General features: G+C 44.7%; 1 protein-coding gene across 8 annotated transcripts in view; it reads right to left on the bottom strand.

Annotated features, from left to right (window-relative positions):
* GRAMD1B (GRAM domain containing 1B) overlaps positions 1-17,367 on the bottom strand; it is a 213,020-nt gene that overhangs the window by 144,194 nt on the left and 51,459 nt on the right. The window contains exon 2 of one of the 8 annotated variants that reach the window (XM_070803573.1): positions 6,967-15,707. The exons of the other annotated variants lie outside the window; for them this stretch is intronic. Coding sequence (XP_070659674.1) covers positions 15,662-15,707 — 46 coding nt within the window. The 3' untranslated portion in view covers positions 6,967-15,661. Of the gene's footprint in view, positions 1-6,966; positions 15,708-17,367 lie in introns of those variants that run through there. 8 annotated transcript variants of the gene reach the window in all.

The following is a 17,367-nucleotide window of genomic DNA, read 5'->3' as shown; positions in this document are numbered from 1 at the left end:
TGTTACAGAAACAAAGACCAGAGAAAGATCATTTCCTTCCGGGGCTGGTAAGAGAAAACTGACTCAACAGCAAGGGTTTTTTGCTGACACTTGAAATTCAAACAGATTCAGGATGAGCAGAAGAGAGGGTTCTGGTTCAGTTCAACTCACCAAACACGGACCACATATTAATTAATTAACCTTCATTGAGTATTGCGACACAGCAATGGCCACAGGGTGAAAGGCCACAGGTCGCAGACACTTGTCCTGGGGGATTTGAGGCAACACAGTGAAGAGGTGAAGGTGAGACAAGAGGCCTCCAGGTAAATCCATGGCAGCAACCGCTGCAGAGTGCACAGGCTCCTCCCGCCAACAGGAGGAGCCGGGTCCTCTCTCCTCCCATTTTCAGAACATTTTTTTCACCACCATCTTTAAAAGTGAGATAGAGGCCAACCACTCCCATCCTCCACTCAACTCCATGAACTGATATTTGTTGAGCAGACTTTTCAGAGATTCAGATATGGCCTCTCTCTCAAAAAACAAAACAAAACAAAAAACCTCTCAGCTCCTCTCTTATATGAGCCTTTTCAAATGAGACAGGCTACCTGGACACTGGGCAGCTTGCCCTGCCCTCTACATCAATCTGCCAGGCTTCTGAGGTCATGAAGAAAAACCACCACCAGAGCAGGGTGTTTACAGAGGAGTGTGGGAGGCTTGGGGCTTCCCTGGTGGCTCAGTGGTCCGTCTGCCAATGCAGGAGACACAAAAGACAGGAGTTTGATCCCTGGGTGGGGAAGATCCCCTGGAGGAGGAAACAGCAACCCACTCCAGCATATTTGCCTGGAGAATCCCATGGACAGAGGAGCCTGGTGGGCTCCGGTCCAAAGAGTCAGAAAATTACTGAGGTGACTTAGCAGGCATGCATGCACGTGGAGGCTGGAGGGTCAAGGGCTACACCCACAGTGACTCCATTTCATTCAAGGCCTTGGAGGGCAGGTGACCAGTGTGGGTTCTGCAGCTTAAGGAAGGTAAGAAGAACTTGGAGGAAGGCCAGCAGAGGTTGCTCACAGATGAAAATATTTTGTCAGAAAGTCTGATTTGGGGTGATTTAGCCTGGGCACCAGATGACCCAAAGTCAGCTTAACAATGCAAGGAAGCAGTTGTATAAGCAACTGTTTTTTGCCTTTTCCTCAGAAGAGCTAGTTTAAGGCAGGAGGAAGACTAAAAGTCTCTCCTGTTATAAATTCAAGCTGCTGATAAAATTCACTATAGAAATTCAATTTTGAAACACCAGACGGAGTTACCAAATAAGGTGGGGGAAATGCTTCTTTACATTCCTAAGGGAAACTAGCTGAAGTGAATCAAATCCAGAGTCCTGGTTTTGTTTCCCTGCCAGCAAGTCAGTGCTGGGAGCTTATCCTAGAAGGTCACACTAAACCAGGAACGTTGGCTGGAAAAAATCCACTCCATCTGAGGCAGTGTACACCCCAGAGGCAGAAATTCACAGGCTAGAGCAGGAAGCTCTGCAATGCAGTCTGGGTAAATTCCCATGATTCCACTGGTCTCCCTTCTCCACCCACCTTCATCCCTGGGCACTGGCAGGAAGGGCGTTCAGCCTAAACACACAACCTACTGGGAAGGTGTCCTTTTGTCCTCTATAAAGTACCGCCTCACTCTGAGGGAAATTAAATTTGGCACCTTTTTTGAGCTGGTGCTTTGTAAGTAGAAACAACTCTTTCTTACCCAGATGACACTACTGTGACTCCTAAACCCAGAAGGGGTTTGAGAAATTCCAGAGATTCCAAGCAGTTATGGGGATGTGTGAGCTGTCATTTAGTATTTCCAGAGCCTGGTGGAATCTGTACATTTACCCACACTAAGGCTGTGCCTCATTTTTCGCATTTGTTTTGGGCTGTAATCAGAGCAGTTTAGTGTGTTGATACCAATTATCTTATGCTAATTAGAAGCTCTGAAAAGCTCAGAGTGGCTTTGATTGACGTATGTCTTTGGTTAATAAAAGTGGGGGAAGAAATTATTTGAAGCAGTGGATGTAACAGAATTACTCTGAAAGTGAAAGTGTTAGTCGCTCAGTAGTGTCTCACTCTTTGTGACCCCAGACTGTAGCCTGCCAGGCTCCACTGTCCATGGGATTTCCCAGGCAAGAATACTAGAGTGGGTTGTCATTGCCTTCTCCAGAGGATCTTCCCAACCCAGGGATTGAACCTGGGTCTCCCGCAGTGGCAGGCAGATTCTCAGCCATCCGAGCTACCAAGGAAGCCCTGTCTCTATAGAGACAGACACACCTAGGTTCACCCCCGGCTTTGTTTCTTTTTGGCGCTATAAGTTTGACAAGTCATTTACCCTCTCTCAGCCTATTTCCCTGGAAAATAAGAACAGTAACACACCACTTGTAGAACTGTACTGAGGATTAAGTTGTGAGTAATCTAATCACAACATCTGACTTCAGGATTTGGAGTCTGGAAGATTTAAGTTTTGCCACTTAGCACAGTGACACTGGGCAAATTACTTTACTTTCCCAAGTGTCAGATATGGATATTCTACATGACTTTAAAGATTGTAATGAGGATTAGAAATGGTAGTAACCATTTACCATGTGTAAACATCTAGGGCCATGGCAATGGCACCCCACTCCAGCACTCTTGCCTAGACAATCCCATGTGCAGAGGAGCCTGGTGGGCTGCAGTCCATGGGGTCGCTAAGAGTCGGACACGACTGAGCGACTTCATTTTCACTTTTCACTTTGATGCTCTGAAGGAGGAAATGGCAACCCACTCCAGTGTTCTTGCCTGGAGAATCCCAGGGATGGGGGAGCCTGGTGGGCTGCCATCCATGGGGTCGCACAGAGTCAGAAACGACTGAAGCGACTTAACAGCAGCAGCAGCAGCAGGCCCATGTTGGGCTTCTCAGGTGGCTCAGTGGTAAAGAATTCCCCTGCCAATGCAGGAGACCCAAAAGACTCGGATTCGATGGCAAAGTGGGGAAGATCCCCTGGAGTAGGAAATGACAACTCATTCCAGTATTGTTGCCTGGAAAATTCCATAGCGAGGCCCCAGGCCACAGGGTTGCAATGAGTCAGACACAACTGAGCACACACAGGTCCATGCTGGGGCCTTGGTAGGTGCACCTGAGATGTTGGACACTCATTGGACTTAATATTCACAGTTACTTTGGCAGCAGATAAATACTTTGAAACATCCAATATATGGAAGGGAAACAGCAGAAGAGACCTTTATGGTAAAAATGTTGAGAGCCACTGACTTGAAAAGTAGACTCACGCCATCACCGACAAAAGACTGAGTTTTCATGTTGGATTATATGCACCTGTGAAATGACTCTGGCACCTACCATTTTAGTTTAAGTAAGAAGGGTGTCTGGGGGGAGAAAATAAGTAGAGGATAGCAAATAAGCAATAAATAAATAAGGTAGCAAATAAGTAGAGGATAAAAGGGAACAGTTTCTGTTTGTCATCTGGCAAGCGGCTATAAGAAAGTCTAATAATAGAAAGTAAACAGATGTGATTTGAGACACTGCCAAGGACTGCTTTTTACACAACATACCTGAATATTCTCAACTACTACTTAGAAAATTACATGCTATGCATGAAAATTAATGATATGTCTGCAAAGATAGCAGGGACTGCTTCTGCTTAATGACTCCCCTGGGAACAAGTAACAGAGTGGGTAGCTGGTCAAAGATTCAGGGATTCAGAATCCAGCTAAATGTCTTTTAACTCACTATAACTCACTACACTCCTCTATCTAGGTTTTGCTGTTGCTTTTGGCTGTGCTGCCCTGATTATGAGATTTTTAATTCCCCAACCAGGGATCCAAGACTCTTGAGAGTCCCATGGACAGCAAGGAGGTCAAATCAGTCAATCTTAAAGGAAATCAACACTGAATACTCATTGGAAGGACGGATGCTAAAGTTGAAGCTCCAATACTTTGGCCACATGATGCGAACAGCTAACTTATTGGAAAAAGACCGAGGCTGAGAAAGATTGAAGGCAGAAGAAGAAGAGAGCTAAAAGGATGAGATGGTAGGATGGCATCACCGATGCAACGGACATGAACTTGAGCAAACTCGGAGATGCAGAGGGACAGGGAACCATGGCAGGCTGCAGTGCATGGGGTCGCAAAGAGTTGGACACGACTGGGCAACTGAACAGCAACCAAACCAGGGATCAAACCCATGCCCTCGGCAGTCAAAGCACAGTCTAACCCCTGGACAGCCAGGGAATTCCCAATACTTCTCTTTTTAATAGCTTTTTTGCCTGTAAACATACCCATGTCTCTGACTTTAAAAAAAATCTCTCCCTATCTCCTTTATGATTCCTTCCTTTCCTTCAGGGCCATTATTTAATTGAACGAACAAATTATTTGGTGATTGCCAAACTTCATCACAACTGTATCACAGATTTACATCTAATGTGTTGTGATGATTAAGTAGTTATTAAAAATAAAGAAAAGATACTTATCTCCCTATTTCAAGCATATCTCATTTATTCTGATTTTTCTAGGTAATTTAAAATTCTTCATCTTAAAACATTTAAAATATTATCACATCTAATGCTCCTTTGTGTGTGTGCCTGTGTGCTCAGTCGTGTGTAACTCTGTGTGACTCTATGGACTATAGCCGCCAGCTCTTCTGTCCATGGGATTTTCAGGCAAGAATACTGGAATGGGTTGTCATTTCTTCCTCCAGGGGATCTTCCCAATCCTGGGATCAAACCTGTGTCTCCTGTGTCGGTAGGTGGATTTTTTACCACTGAGCCATGTGGGAAGCTTCTATGGCCATCAGTAAACTTTAAATTACTTAAAAAAAAAAAAAAAAAAAAACTATCAGGATTCTTTGGCCTCTTCCTCCAATTTATGAAGTCAGAGTCTGAGCCTGCTCAAGAATACATATTTTTAAAAAGTGTCCAGTGATTCTGGGGGGCAACCAGGATGGAGGCCTCTGCCTCTACTTCTTCACCACTGACTCGTGAATTAGTTGTTGCAACCTGAACCACACCCCTACCCTGCCTTGCCATCAACCAGGACCTCTGTTACTCCCAGCCAATGACAATAGTTATTTATCTATCCTAACCTCATTTGACCACCCAGGCAGTTCTGCCACTGATGATTATTCCCATTCTTTAAACTTCATTCTTCTTGCCTTCTATGACACAACCATCTGCTGGTTCTTGGATTTTATCCTGTTTATGGGTTTCTCTTCTTTTTTTAGCAAACTTTGTGGACTCTTCTGTTTGGTCCTAAAATGTTTCCGAGGACTCATTAAGCCACTCATTTAATAAATTATCTGATACCCATTATTATGAAAGAGTTAGTGGCTCAGTTGTGTCTGACTCTGTGCCAGGTTCCTCTGTCCATGGAATTCTCAGTACTGGAGTGGGTAGCCGTTCCCTTCTCCAGGGGATCTTCCTGACCCAGGGATCGAACCCGGGTCTCCTGCATTGCAGGTAGATTCTTTATTGTCTGAGCCACCAGAGAAGTCCACAATACCAACTATAGACCACGCATTGTTCTAGAATTTAGATACGAAATACAGAGTAGTAAACAAAACTGAAGAAACCTCTATGCCTCAGTTAAATTCAGTTCAGCCGCTCAGTTGTGTCTGACCCTGCAACCCCATGGACTGCAGCATGCCAGGCCTCCCTGTCCATCACCAACTCCCAGAGTTTACTCAAACTCATGTCCATTGAGTCGGTGATGCCATTCAACCATCTTATCCTCTGTTGTCCCCTTCTCCTCCTGCCTTCAATCTTTCCCAGCATCAGGGTCTTTTCCAATGAGTCAGTTCTTCACATCAGGCGGCCAAAGTACTGGAGTTTCAGCTTCAGCAGCTGATGCTGAAGCTGAAACTCTACACCTCAAGGAGTTCACATTTTATTGGGTATCTTGCTCTTCCAAGCTTTATACCCAGGGAGCCTAGGTTTTGTGGATCTATGAAATTGTTATATTACACATTCATGGGAGAGGATTTATAGCTCTCATCTGATTCTCAACTACAGAATGTAATCCACAGGAGATTAAAATCCACTGCAATATATCTCTGGGGGAATCATATCCACATGCAAAGCTTCAATCGTGATGGATACATTAATGACACCCAAAGATAGCAGAGAGCTGAGCAGTCACTAGTCACATGTGGTTACTTCAATTCAGTAAAAATTCAGTTCCTTGGGACTCCCCTGGTGGTTCAGTGGCTGGGAGTCCACGTTCCCAGCGCAGGAGGCCCAGGTTCAACTCCTGGTCAGGAAGCTAGATCCCATATGCTGCAACTAAAGACCCTGCATGCCACAACCAAGACCCAGTGCAGCCAAAGAAATAAATCAATAAATGAAATATATTTGTAAATTCAGCTCTTTAGTTGTACTAGTTACATTTCAAGAACTTGATAACTACATGTGGCTACTAGCTTCCATATTAGTACAACTAGAAAGCTTTATTACACAGCTTAGAGGTTTCCAGATCAAACCTAGGATTTGAGTTCCAGCTCTGCCTCTTGTAATCTGAGTAACTCAGAGCAGCTTGTTAACCTCTCTTTACATTCTTGCCCCCTTGTCTTTTAAAATGTAAGTCACTTCACAGACCTGTTTGGAGGACTATGCAAGTTAATGATATAAAGCACTTAATAGAAGTCTTGGCAAGTAATAAGTACCACAAAAATGTTAAAATGAAAAAATAAATGAAATGAAGTCGCTCAGTCATGTCCAACTCTTTGTGACCCCGTGGACTGTAGCCTACCAGGCTCCTCCGCCCATGGGATTCTCCAGGCAAGAATACTGGAGCGGGTTGCCATTTCCTCCTCCAGGGGATCTTCCCGATCCAGGGATCGAACCCTGGTCTCCTGCATTGCAGGCAGACGCTTTAACCTCTGAGCCACCAGGGAAGCAATAATACTTAAAAAAAAAAAAAAAAAAATATATATATATATATATATATATTTGTTTATGTATTTGGCCAGCACGTGGATCTCTGATCTTCGATGTAGCCCTATGGGATTTTTAGCTGTGGCATGTGGGATCTAGTTCTCTGATCAGGGATTGAACCCAGGCCCCTGCATTGGGAGGGTGGACTCTTGGCCACTGGACCACACGGGAAGTCCTCAGTAATACTTATTTTTATTATTATATATTTGCCATGGGGCATCCCTGGTAGCTCAGCTGGTCAAGAATCCACTGCATACAGGAGACCCCAGTTCTATTCTTGGGTGGGAAAGATCCCCTGGAAAAGGGATAGGCTACCCACTCCAGTTTTCTTGGGCTTCCCTGGTGGCTCAGACAGTAAAGAATCCACCTGCAATGTGGGAGACTTGGGTTCGATCCCTGTGTTGGGAAGATCCCCTAGAGCTGGGCATGGCAACCCACTCCAGTATTCTTGCCTGGAGAATCCCATGGTCAGAAGGGCCCAGCAGGCTGCAGTTCGTGGGGTGACCAAGAGTAGGACACAACTGAGCAACTAAGCACAGCGCAGCACATTTGCCGTGGTACTGGACTCTCTTGGGTGCAACAGGAATCTCAAACTGAGCATGGCCCAAAATGAATTCACCATCTTTCTGTCCTCTCCCTTTGACTCCACAACTAAGGGTGCAGTCAAATTAGAAATGCACGTCCTCATCAACTTCACACCAGGTCCTGCAGATGCTACCTTCAGTTCAGTTCAGTTCAGTTGCTCACTCGTGTCCGACTCTGTGACCCTATGAACTGCAGCACGCCAGGCCTCCCTGTCCATCACCAACTCCCGGAGTTCACCAAAACTCATGTCCATGGAGTCAGTGATGCCATCCAGCCATCTCATCCTCTGTCGTCCCCTTCTCCTCCTGCCCCCAATCCCTCCCAGCATCAGAGTCTTTTCCAATGAGTCAACTCTTAGCATGAGGTGGCCAAAGTACTGGAGTTTCAGCTTCAGCATCAGTCCTTCCAAAGAACACCCAGGACTGATCTCCTTCAGAATGGACTGGTTGGATCTCCTTGCAGTCCAAGGGACTCTCAGGAGTCTTCTCCAACACAACAGTTAAAAAGCATCAATTCTTCGTCGCTCAGCTTTCTTCACAGTCCAACTCTCACATCCATACATGATCACAGGAAAAACCATAGCCTTGACTAGACAGGCCTTTGTTGGCAAAGTAATGTCTCTGCTTTTCAATATGCTATCTAGGTTGGTCATAACTTTTCTTCCAAGGAGTAAGCTTCTTTTAATTTCATGGCTGCAATCACCATCTGTGGTGAGTTTGGAGCCCCAAAAGATAAAGTCTGAGACTGTTTCCCCTGTTTCCCCATCTATTTCCCATGAAGTGATGGGACCAGATGCCATGATCTTAGTTTTCTGAATGTTCAGCTTTAAGCCAACGTTTTCACTCTCCTCTTTCACTTTCATCAAGATGCTACCTTACTATCGCTCAAAGGGGCTTCCCTCATAGCTCAGTTGGTAAAGAATCTGCCTGCAATGCAGAAGAACCCAGTTCAATTCCTGAGTCGGGAAGATCCCCTGGAGAAGGGATAGGCTACCCACTCCAGTATTCTTGGACTTTCCTTGTGGCTTAGCTGGTAAAGAATCAGCCTGCAATGCAGGAGACCTGAGTTCGATCCCTAGGTTGGGAAGATCCCCTGGAGAAGGGAAAGGCTACCCACTCTAGTATTCTGGCCTGGAGAATTCCATGGACTGTATAGTCCATGGGGTCGCAAAGAGTAGGACACGACAGAGCGACTTTCACTATCCCTCCAAGGCATCCCATCCTCCATTCATCACTCTGACTGCCATTGCCTGAGGTCAAGCTCTCATCACTCCTGGCGGGGATTACTTTAATCGGCTCCTAACTGCTTCGCCCATTGCCAACCCGGCCCTGCTCCAGTCTATCCTGACGCTGATACAACAGTGTTTTTCTTGAAATGCAGATTTGATCATGGCTCTTCTCAGCTTAAAATCCTTCAGGCATCCCCTAATTTCAGAACAAAGCTCAAACTCCTTACTTCAGACTTAAAACTAAGTTACAAAAGCCCAATAAGCTGAATGCCATCTACTTCCCAGTGCCCACATCTCCCGCACGCACTCCAGAATTTCACCTCCCACTCTGGTCCTTCCAGTTGTCTGGCTTTGCCTGTGCTATTCCCCAGCCTAGTATCAATACATCCTTTCCTTCACTCCCCTCTTTGCTTCACTCATTCCTATCACTGAGGTAGGATCTTCAGGAATTAAGACTGAGGGCTCTAGTTTTAGACGGTCAATGTACGGATGTGAGAGTTGGTCCATAAGGGCTGAGCGCCGAAGAATTAATGCTTTTGAATTGTGGTGCTGGAGGACTCAAGAGTCCTGTGGACTGCAAGGAGATCAAACCAATCAATCCTAAAGGAAATCAATCCTGAATATTCATTGGAAGGACTGATGCTGAAGCTGAAGCTCCAATACTTAGGCCACCTGATGCAAAGAGCCGACTCATTGGAAAAGACTCTGAGGCTGGGAAAGATTGAAGGCCAAAGGAGAAGGGGGCAGTAGAGGATGAGATGTTTAGCTAGCATCACTGAGACTCAATAGACATGAATCTGAGCAGACTCTGGGAAATAGCGGAAAGAGGAGCCTGTTGTGCTGCAGTCCATGGGGTTGCAAAGAGTCGGATACGATTTAGCAACTGAACAACAACAACATCCAAATCTCAACTTTTCCACCTGCTCAATTTCACCCTCTATAAAATGGGGATGATACAGGCATCACATATTCTGTTCCTGAATTTTCCGTGTGGTTTGGGGTAGGTAATTTATCTTCTCCATCTCTCCCATCACACTCACTCGTTTGTGAAGTACTTTGTACTCCTTAAATAAAAGATGTTATAAATTTTAAAAAATGGGATGATAAAAATATCTTTTTCAGCACAGTGTTGTAAAAATTAAATAAATTAGTACCTACAAAATACTTAGGTATCTGGCATTGAGTCATACTCAACATTAAAGCTATTATCATCCTCCAAAAGTAGTACCTTCTCAGGGAAATCTTCCCTGATGGCCACCGCCCACACGGTGGTCCTGTATCACATTGTACTTCCCTTTATCACGACACTTCTCATCCTCCCTGGGATACAGGAATTACTGATTCTGTGCCCTATACCTTCCACCACACTGTTAGCTATTTGAGAGCAAAGATCCTATTTCATGTGTCATTTCTGTTCATCTCCAGGGCCTGGAACTGTGCTTAGCACATATTAGATGTACACTATGTGTCTGATAAATTAATTCCCTGGTGGTACAGTGGATAAGAATCCACTGGCCAATGCAGGAGACACAGATTTGAGCCCTGGTCCAGGAAGATCCCACATGCCTTGGAGCAACTAAGTCTGTGCGCCACAACTCCTGAAGCCCATTCGCCTATATAGCCTGTGCCCCGAATCAAGAGAAGCCACTGCAATGAGAAGCCCGTGAACCACAGCTAGAGAGTATCTCCCACATGACCGAACTAGAGAGAGCCCATGCACAGCAATGGAGACCCAGCACAGCCAAAAATAAACAACAAAAAAAAATCAACACACAAATATCTAGGCTTGTCCTTCCTTTGACATGTCCACTTCTGATGAATACTCCCCAGCCAGTCCAGAAAACACTTTGCTGAGTACAGTATTACCCGCTTCCTCCAGATTACAATGTGCTTCCACATGTTCAGCAACCTTTCCTCAATACCTGTGTTCAAAGTATCCTGCTAGGCTTTACTGAATGTGTAAGGCCCGGCCTGAGACCTCCAGAAGCCCACCAGCCTATACAAATTCCTCATGGGTCACTCACTCATTCATGCTTGCAGCAGACCAAGCTTCAAGCTTTGGTGCCCTGGAGACACCAACTTGAATTAGATGCATTCGAACCCTCCACATAAAGCCACCCCTGTAAGAGAACCCACGGGGGCTGGCATGGGCCTCCTAACACCAGCCCCACCTCTGTGCCAAAGCTGCGACCCAGCTCTCAGATATGTGATGTGAAGAAGCCGTATCTCATGCTTGACAGAGCCTCCATCAAAAGGCAAACAGGAAAGAACGTGCCCCTCCAATTAGACATCACAGGTAAACATCAGTGTGGAAAGATTTTGCAGTCTAAGCCTCCAAATTTTTGTTTGTTTCTTTCTTTCTAAGATGCCATGAGCATTAAATTTTCTTTTTTTATTCAAAAATTTTAAAATTTTTGTATATTTTACTGAGGTATAATTGACATAAATCATTACATTAATTTCAGGTATACAACATTCGGTTTTGTATGTATTGCAAAACAATCAACACAGTAAGTCTAATTAATATCCATCACCTACATAATTACAGTATTTTTCCTGTGATGAGAGCTGAACTTTTATGATTTATTCTCTCAGCACTTGCAAATACATAATATAATGTTGTTAACTACAGTCATCATGCTGTAAATTATATCCCTGTGACTTATTCATTTATAACTGAACATTAGTACCTTTTTGGGGGCTGACATTGGTATTCCTTTTTTTTCTTAATTGTTATTGAAGCATAGTTGATTTACAATGTTGTCTTAGTGTCTGGCATACAGCAAAGTAATTCAGTTACACATACGTATATAAATGTATTACATATATGTGTACACATGTGTATTCAGTTACATATATGTATACAAGTACATTGTTTTTTTTCAATTATGCACATATGTACAAAAGTGCATATTCTTTTCCATTATAGTTTATTACATGATATTGTATAAAATCCATGTGCTATACAGTAGCACTGTGTTATTTACCTATTTCATATACAGTAGTTTGTACTTGCTAATCCCAAACAATGAGTTTTAAACTTTCATGCTCATCTCCAGCTCTCATGTATACAGAAAATCAAGCTTTGATTGAAAAAAAAAAAGTTTCTTCTCTTGAAAGCTTTAATTGGAAAAAAAAAAATTTCTTCTCTTGAAAGCCGTGTTCTGAGATAGTTTTCACAAAGGGTAAAGAACCCCTCACCCATGACAGAATCCTGGGCCTCTGGTCTCACATAATGAAAAGAACTATACTCACCCATTACATCCCTCGGATGGGGCCTGAAGAGACGGGGCAAGGAGAACTTGGGTCAGCTTAAACTCTCTTCAGTTGCTCTCAGCTAAAGGAATATACTGCCTTTCCCCAGTTTCCCACATTCCAGTAGTATCTTTGGCTTCAGTCACTACTTAGCTTCACAGTGAAATCTTAGGTCCTCTGAAGAGAGTAAATACAACTTCACCACATCTCCTATTGGTAAACTCAAGAGGTCACGGGGCCAAACAGTTGTTTTCCAGGACTTGAAGTCTCTGAGAATTCACTAAGACCTTGGGCAGCACAGTCTCAAAGGCCAGCCAGCCCCCTGTGGCCCCTCCGCCTTTGGAAAATCCCCTCGTTCCCAATCCAGTTTCAGGAAGCTGCTGAGGGCTCTCAAACCCCAGGAGAGCCAGAAGCCATTTGGTCCACAGATAACCCCCAAATATGATCTTCAAAAAAAAATTTTTGCCACACTGCACAGCTTATGGGATCTTAGTTCCCCAACAAGGGATCAAATCCAGGCCCCTGACTGTGGAGTCCTAACCACTGGGCCACCAAGGAAGTCCCTTGGACAATCCTCTTGATCCTGGTCCTTTTAAAGTGCTCAAAATGAGAAGCTAAAGTTCCCTCTCTGATGTCAGAGGGGTAAGTCAGGAGATTTGTCCTGCAGATATCCCTACTTCCTCCTCACCAAGAACCCTTACCCACATTCTCAACTATCACATTTTGAAAGAGATAACTGATAAGAGACTATCTGTCTCCTGGCTAATTTGCATGTGTGTTTTTAGTGAAAGGCACTCAACTGTCATTCAGCTCAGCACCCAATAACACGCCTCAATACCCTGGGTTGATAGAATTTGAATCAGACAACGTGTGGTTTCTATTAAGCCTTTGGATATTTTGTAGATGGAATCCCACCCTCCAAGGAACCACTGACTTTGGTAATCAATATATAAACTGGGTTTGCTGGATCTCCTCTGGCTTCTCTTCTGTTGTTCTTCAGTCACTCAGTTGTGTCCGACTCTTTGCGACCGCATGGACTGCAGCATGCCAGGCTTCCCCATCCTTCTCTATCTCCCAGAGTTTGCTCAAATTCATGTCCATTAAGTTGATGATGCCATTCAACCATCTCATCCTCTGTCGCCTCCTTCTCCTCCTACTCTCAATTTTTCCCAGCATCAGGGTCTTTCCCAGTGAGTCAGCTCTTCACATCAGGTGGCCAAATACTGGAGCTTCAGCTTCAGCATCAGTCCTTTCAGTGAATATTCAGGGTTGATTTCCTTTAGGACTGACAGAGTTTTGTACAGTCCCCTTCTCATCTCTACAAATTCTCTCTCAATGATCTCATGCAAGTCCATGGCCTCAACAACCCACATGTTGACTCCCAAACCTGTACCACCAGCTTGGATCATTCCACCAAGCATCAATTCCCTGGATCCAGCTCTTTACAGAACATGACCAAAACCCTGCCTCCATGGACTCCTCAAGCAGCATGTCTAAAACTACCCTCTCCTTTCCTCACTCTCACCTGTACTACCAAATAACTCACATCTGCCTTCCTTCACTCAGCTACCTGTACCACGATCCATCCACTTAGTTGTACAAAGAAGAAACTCAGAAATAGTTCTGGCAATTCCCTCTCCTCCACTCCCCACCTCCAAGCTGTCACTGAGTTCTGCTGCTCCTACCTTTGAAACACCTACTATATCCATCCCCTTCTCCCTCCCTGTCCTGTCCTTGCCCTGGTCATACCAGACTGGTTGCATAAGAACTGACTGAAAACATTTTAAAAAATAGGTTCCTACTGCCTGCCTCACTTGCCAGATTCTGATGCTGGGGGTCTGGGTGGAGCTTGAAGGATTTTTAAGGCACATCTTAAGTCTGCAAACCACTTAAGTCCTACCCTACTGAAATGGTCTCTTAACTGTGCTGAAAAAAAATTTTTTTAACAACCAATCGGAAAAGAGACTGATTTGTATCATCTGCTGAGTTTTGTGCTGTAAATACTCCCACAGCGGTTGATTTCAAGCACCAACGTGATGCCACTAAAAAAAAAATCACAATGGGGAAGCTAAGTGCACAGCTGGTAGAGGCAAGGTCATCCCGCAAAGAATGCACCTAGAGCATCACCTTTATCTTCTAAAACAACCTCTTCCCAGGTTAAAGTCTTTTAAAGGTTTCCGCTTATGTCACAGATGACAGTCCAAAGGTCTTACAAGACGAAACCAACTTCTTCTCAACTTACCCGACAGGAAGTTCTGCCTAAGCCCCAAAGTTCTGTTGACACTGAGTCAGTTGTGCCCCCCAAATACACTACGTCCACTCACTCCTCCAAGCTTTGTCCATACTGTCCTCTAAATGTCTGTTCTACATGGACCCACAGTGTGTGAGTCACTCAGTCATGTCCAACTTTGTGACCCCATGGACCACAGCACACCAGGCTCCTCTGTCCATGGAATTCTCCAGGCAAGGATACTGGAGTGGGTTGCCATTTCCTTCTCCACATGAACCCACAGACTCCACCTCAAAAACTGTATTTCCCAATACTTCCCTGGTGGCCCAGTGGTTAGGACTCTGCGCTTGCAATGCAAGGGGAGTAGCTTCAATCCCCAGCTGGGTAACTATGATCCCACATGCCTCGAGACATGGCCAAAAAATAAAAACAAATAAAAAATCACAATAATATTGTCGTCTCTCCAGGGTCTAGCTTGTTGGTTTTCTCTTCTTACCTGACCCAAAGCTCTGTTCCCTTTGAGCCACGGAGCTAGGACAAGTCCAAACCTTAGCAGTTATCACCAGTGATAATAGTGGCCCTGCCCTAGCCTTGGAGATAATCCTTTGGCTGCATCAGAGAAACCCTTCTTTAGCACAGACACTGAGTGTTATTTCCAGTGTATTCAAGCTATTGCACACTAACATGTTGTGTTTAATACTAATGGCAATCCGTAACATTTAAACAGTGCTTTCCAGTCTACAAAGTGCTTTCTTGTACATTTTTCCATCTGACCTTTCCAACCTTATAAAGTAGATAAATATATATATATACTTTATCTACTTTATAAGTATATATACTCTCTATATATACTTTATCTACTTTATATATATCTACTATATACACACACACACACACACACACACACACACACACACACACACACACACACTCCGATCCTCATTTTAAAGATGAAGGGGACTTCCCTGGTGGTCCAGTGGCCAAGAGTCCACACTCCCAGTGTAAGGAGCCTGGTTTGATCCCTGGTCAGGGAGCTAGATCCCACATGCTGCAACTAAGAGTTGGCATGTCGCAACTAAGACAAATAAATAGTTAGAAAATGCAGCCAAATAAATAAATAATAAGTATTTTTAAAATAAATAAAGATGATGAAAACAAGGACTCAAGGGAATATATGACATGTCTAAGCGTAAACAATTGCTAAGTCAAGCAGTGAGGATTTCAATCCAGGTTCTCTAACCCTGAACTCTTTATTATTTCACCTTGAGTTGGGCCATAGCTTTCACTTAAAACTGGGAAGGGGTGGGTGGCAGGAATGACTTCAGTGATGAGACTGGGGAAGATATGAACTTGGGGGTGGGTTTGCTGGGAAGGGCCTGAATGTTCATTCTGTTGAAATTGTCCATTGTTTCTCTTCTGCAGGAGGCAGCCCTCAGCCAGAAAGCAAGGCCATCTGGGAAGTCCAAAGCCGCAAAATCCTTGAAATGAGAAGTGATAAGAGTTAGCCCTAACCAGTCAATGGGCACTGACGTGAGATGGGACAGATAATGCAACTTGCCACAACGTCTCAAGGCCACAAGTGAAATCAGAGAAATAAACAAGTGTTTGATGATACCTGAAAAATACAACTTATGCTTCAGAGTCCAGCTGTTTCATCAACCAGCTGGTGAAAAAGTCACAGGCACGCCAAATAAGCCAGAGCAACGTGCCTGGAAAGACAGTAGGACTTCCTAGAGCCAGAGCCTGGCTCAAAGACACTTTTAGAAAGCCAGTGGAAGGTTGGCCTGAGCCCAACGGGGAGGCCTGTAAGACCAGAAAGGCCAAGACCATCCCATTTAGGTCTGAGAGCAGGACTCAGGAGGGGCGGGCCAGCCACAGACCAGAAATTCAGGTGCCCTGAGGGCCTCTGCACAGAAATAAGCACAGGAAACACTTGTCAGTGCCATCTTGACTCTCTGCCAGCCAAGGTAGAAGAAGCTTGATTTAGGAGCCAATGTGGAGTAGACTGGGCAGCTGATGTTCCAGAAACAACTGGTGAATTCCTACAGGAATGTTTCAGATCCTCCCCCCTCCCCAAAATGAAAAAGGTGGCCAGGGTTTACTTTACAGCTGATTAAAGATCCAACTGAATTAAAAATAAATATGTTTTCAAGACATTTGATTACTGTGGCTTCCCAACTGGCAGTTAATTTTGTCACCACCTGTTTCCCTCTAGTTAATAGAATTCAAACCCCCGAAGCTGAAAGTGTTTGAGTCCTAAAGGTTACAGTAGGCAAGATACAGAAGCCTTGGGTTCTGCCCCAGGGATTGAGGACAGAGGCACCCAAGGGAAGAAAGGACAAGGCATCTGGAAAGAAGGTCAAACTCTTTTGAGTCCTACAGGACAAAGGACACACGGGGGAGGAGGGGTGTTTATGCAGAAACCCTATTGCAAATAAACGGTCAGATGCCACATAGGGACCATGGCCTTTAAGGACAGAGTGAGGGTGTGCTCTATTCCAGAATCAGTCTTTCCAGTCTCCTTGTGTCCCCTTTCCCTGACCCACCTCCACTCCCATCCCCAAATTCATTTGTCCTTAGCCCCAGGAAAAACTGGTTTAAGGTACAACTGTTATCGTGGTTTTTTATATTTTTTCCAATTAAAAGAAATAAAAACAGTCCTGTTTTTATTTCAGTTGCTCAGTCATGTCCAACTCTTTGCTACCTAAGGACTGTAGCCTGCCAGGCTCCTCTGTCCATGGAATTCTCCAGGCAAGAATACCACCTGACGCAAAGAGCCAACTCACTGGAAAAGACCCCGAGGCTGGGAAAGATTGAGGGCAAAGGAGAAGGGGGTGACAGAGGATGAGATGGCTGGATGGCATCACCGACTCAACGAACATGAGTCCAGGAGATGGTAGAGAAGGATAGGGAAGCCTGGTGTGCTGCAGTTCACGGAGTTGCAAAGAGTCGGGACACAAATTAGCAAATGAACAACAACAAAAGCAGTCCTAACCAAGAACTCTGGTCACTTACCAACTCAGACAGCCCCTCAGGGGCCTGGGAAGAAACAGCATTGACTGGACCTGGACTGGGGACATCTGGGTGGACTGGGGACACCTGATCTGTTTGCACAAAGGATTTTCCACCCAGGAGGTA

Source organism: Bos indicus, chromosome 15 (assembly GCF_029378745.1).
Source record: "Bos indicus isolate NIAB-ARS_2022 breed Sahiwal x Tharparkar chromosome 15, NIAB-ARS_B.indTharparkar_mat_pri_1.0, whole genome shotgun sequence".
Taxonomy (NCBI): Eukaryota; Metazoa; Chordata; class Mammalia; order Artiodactyla; family Bovidae; genus Bos; species Bos indicus.
This window is presented reverse-complemented; position numbering and strand designations above follow the sequence as displayed.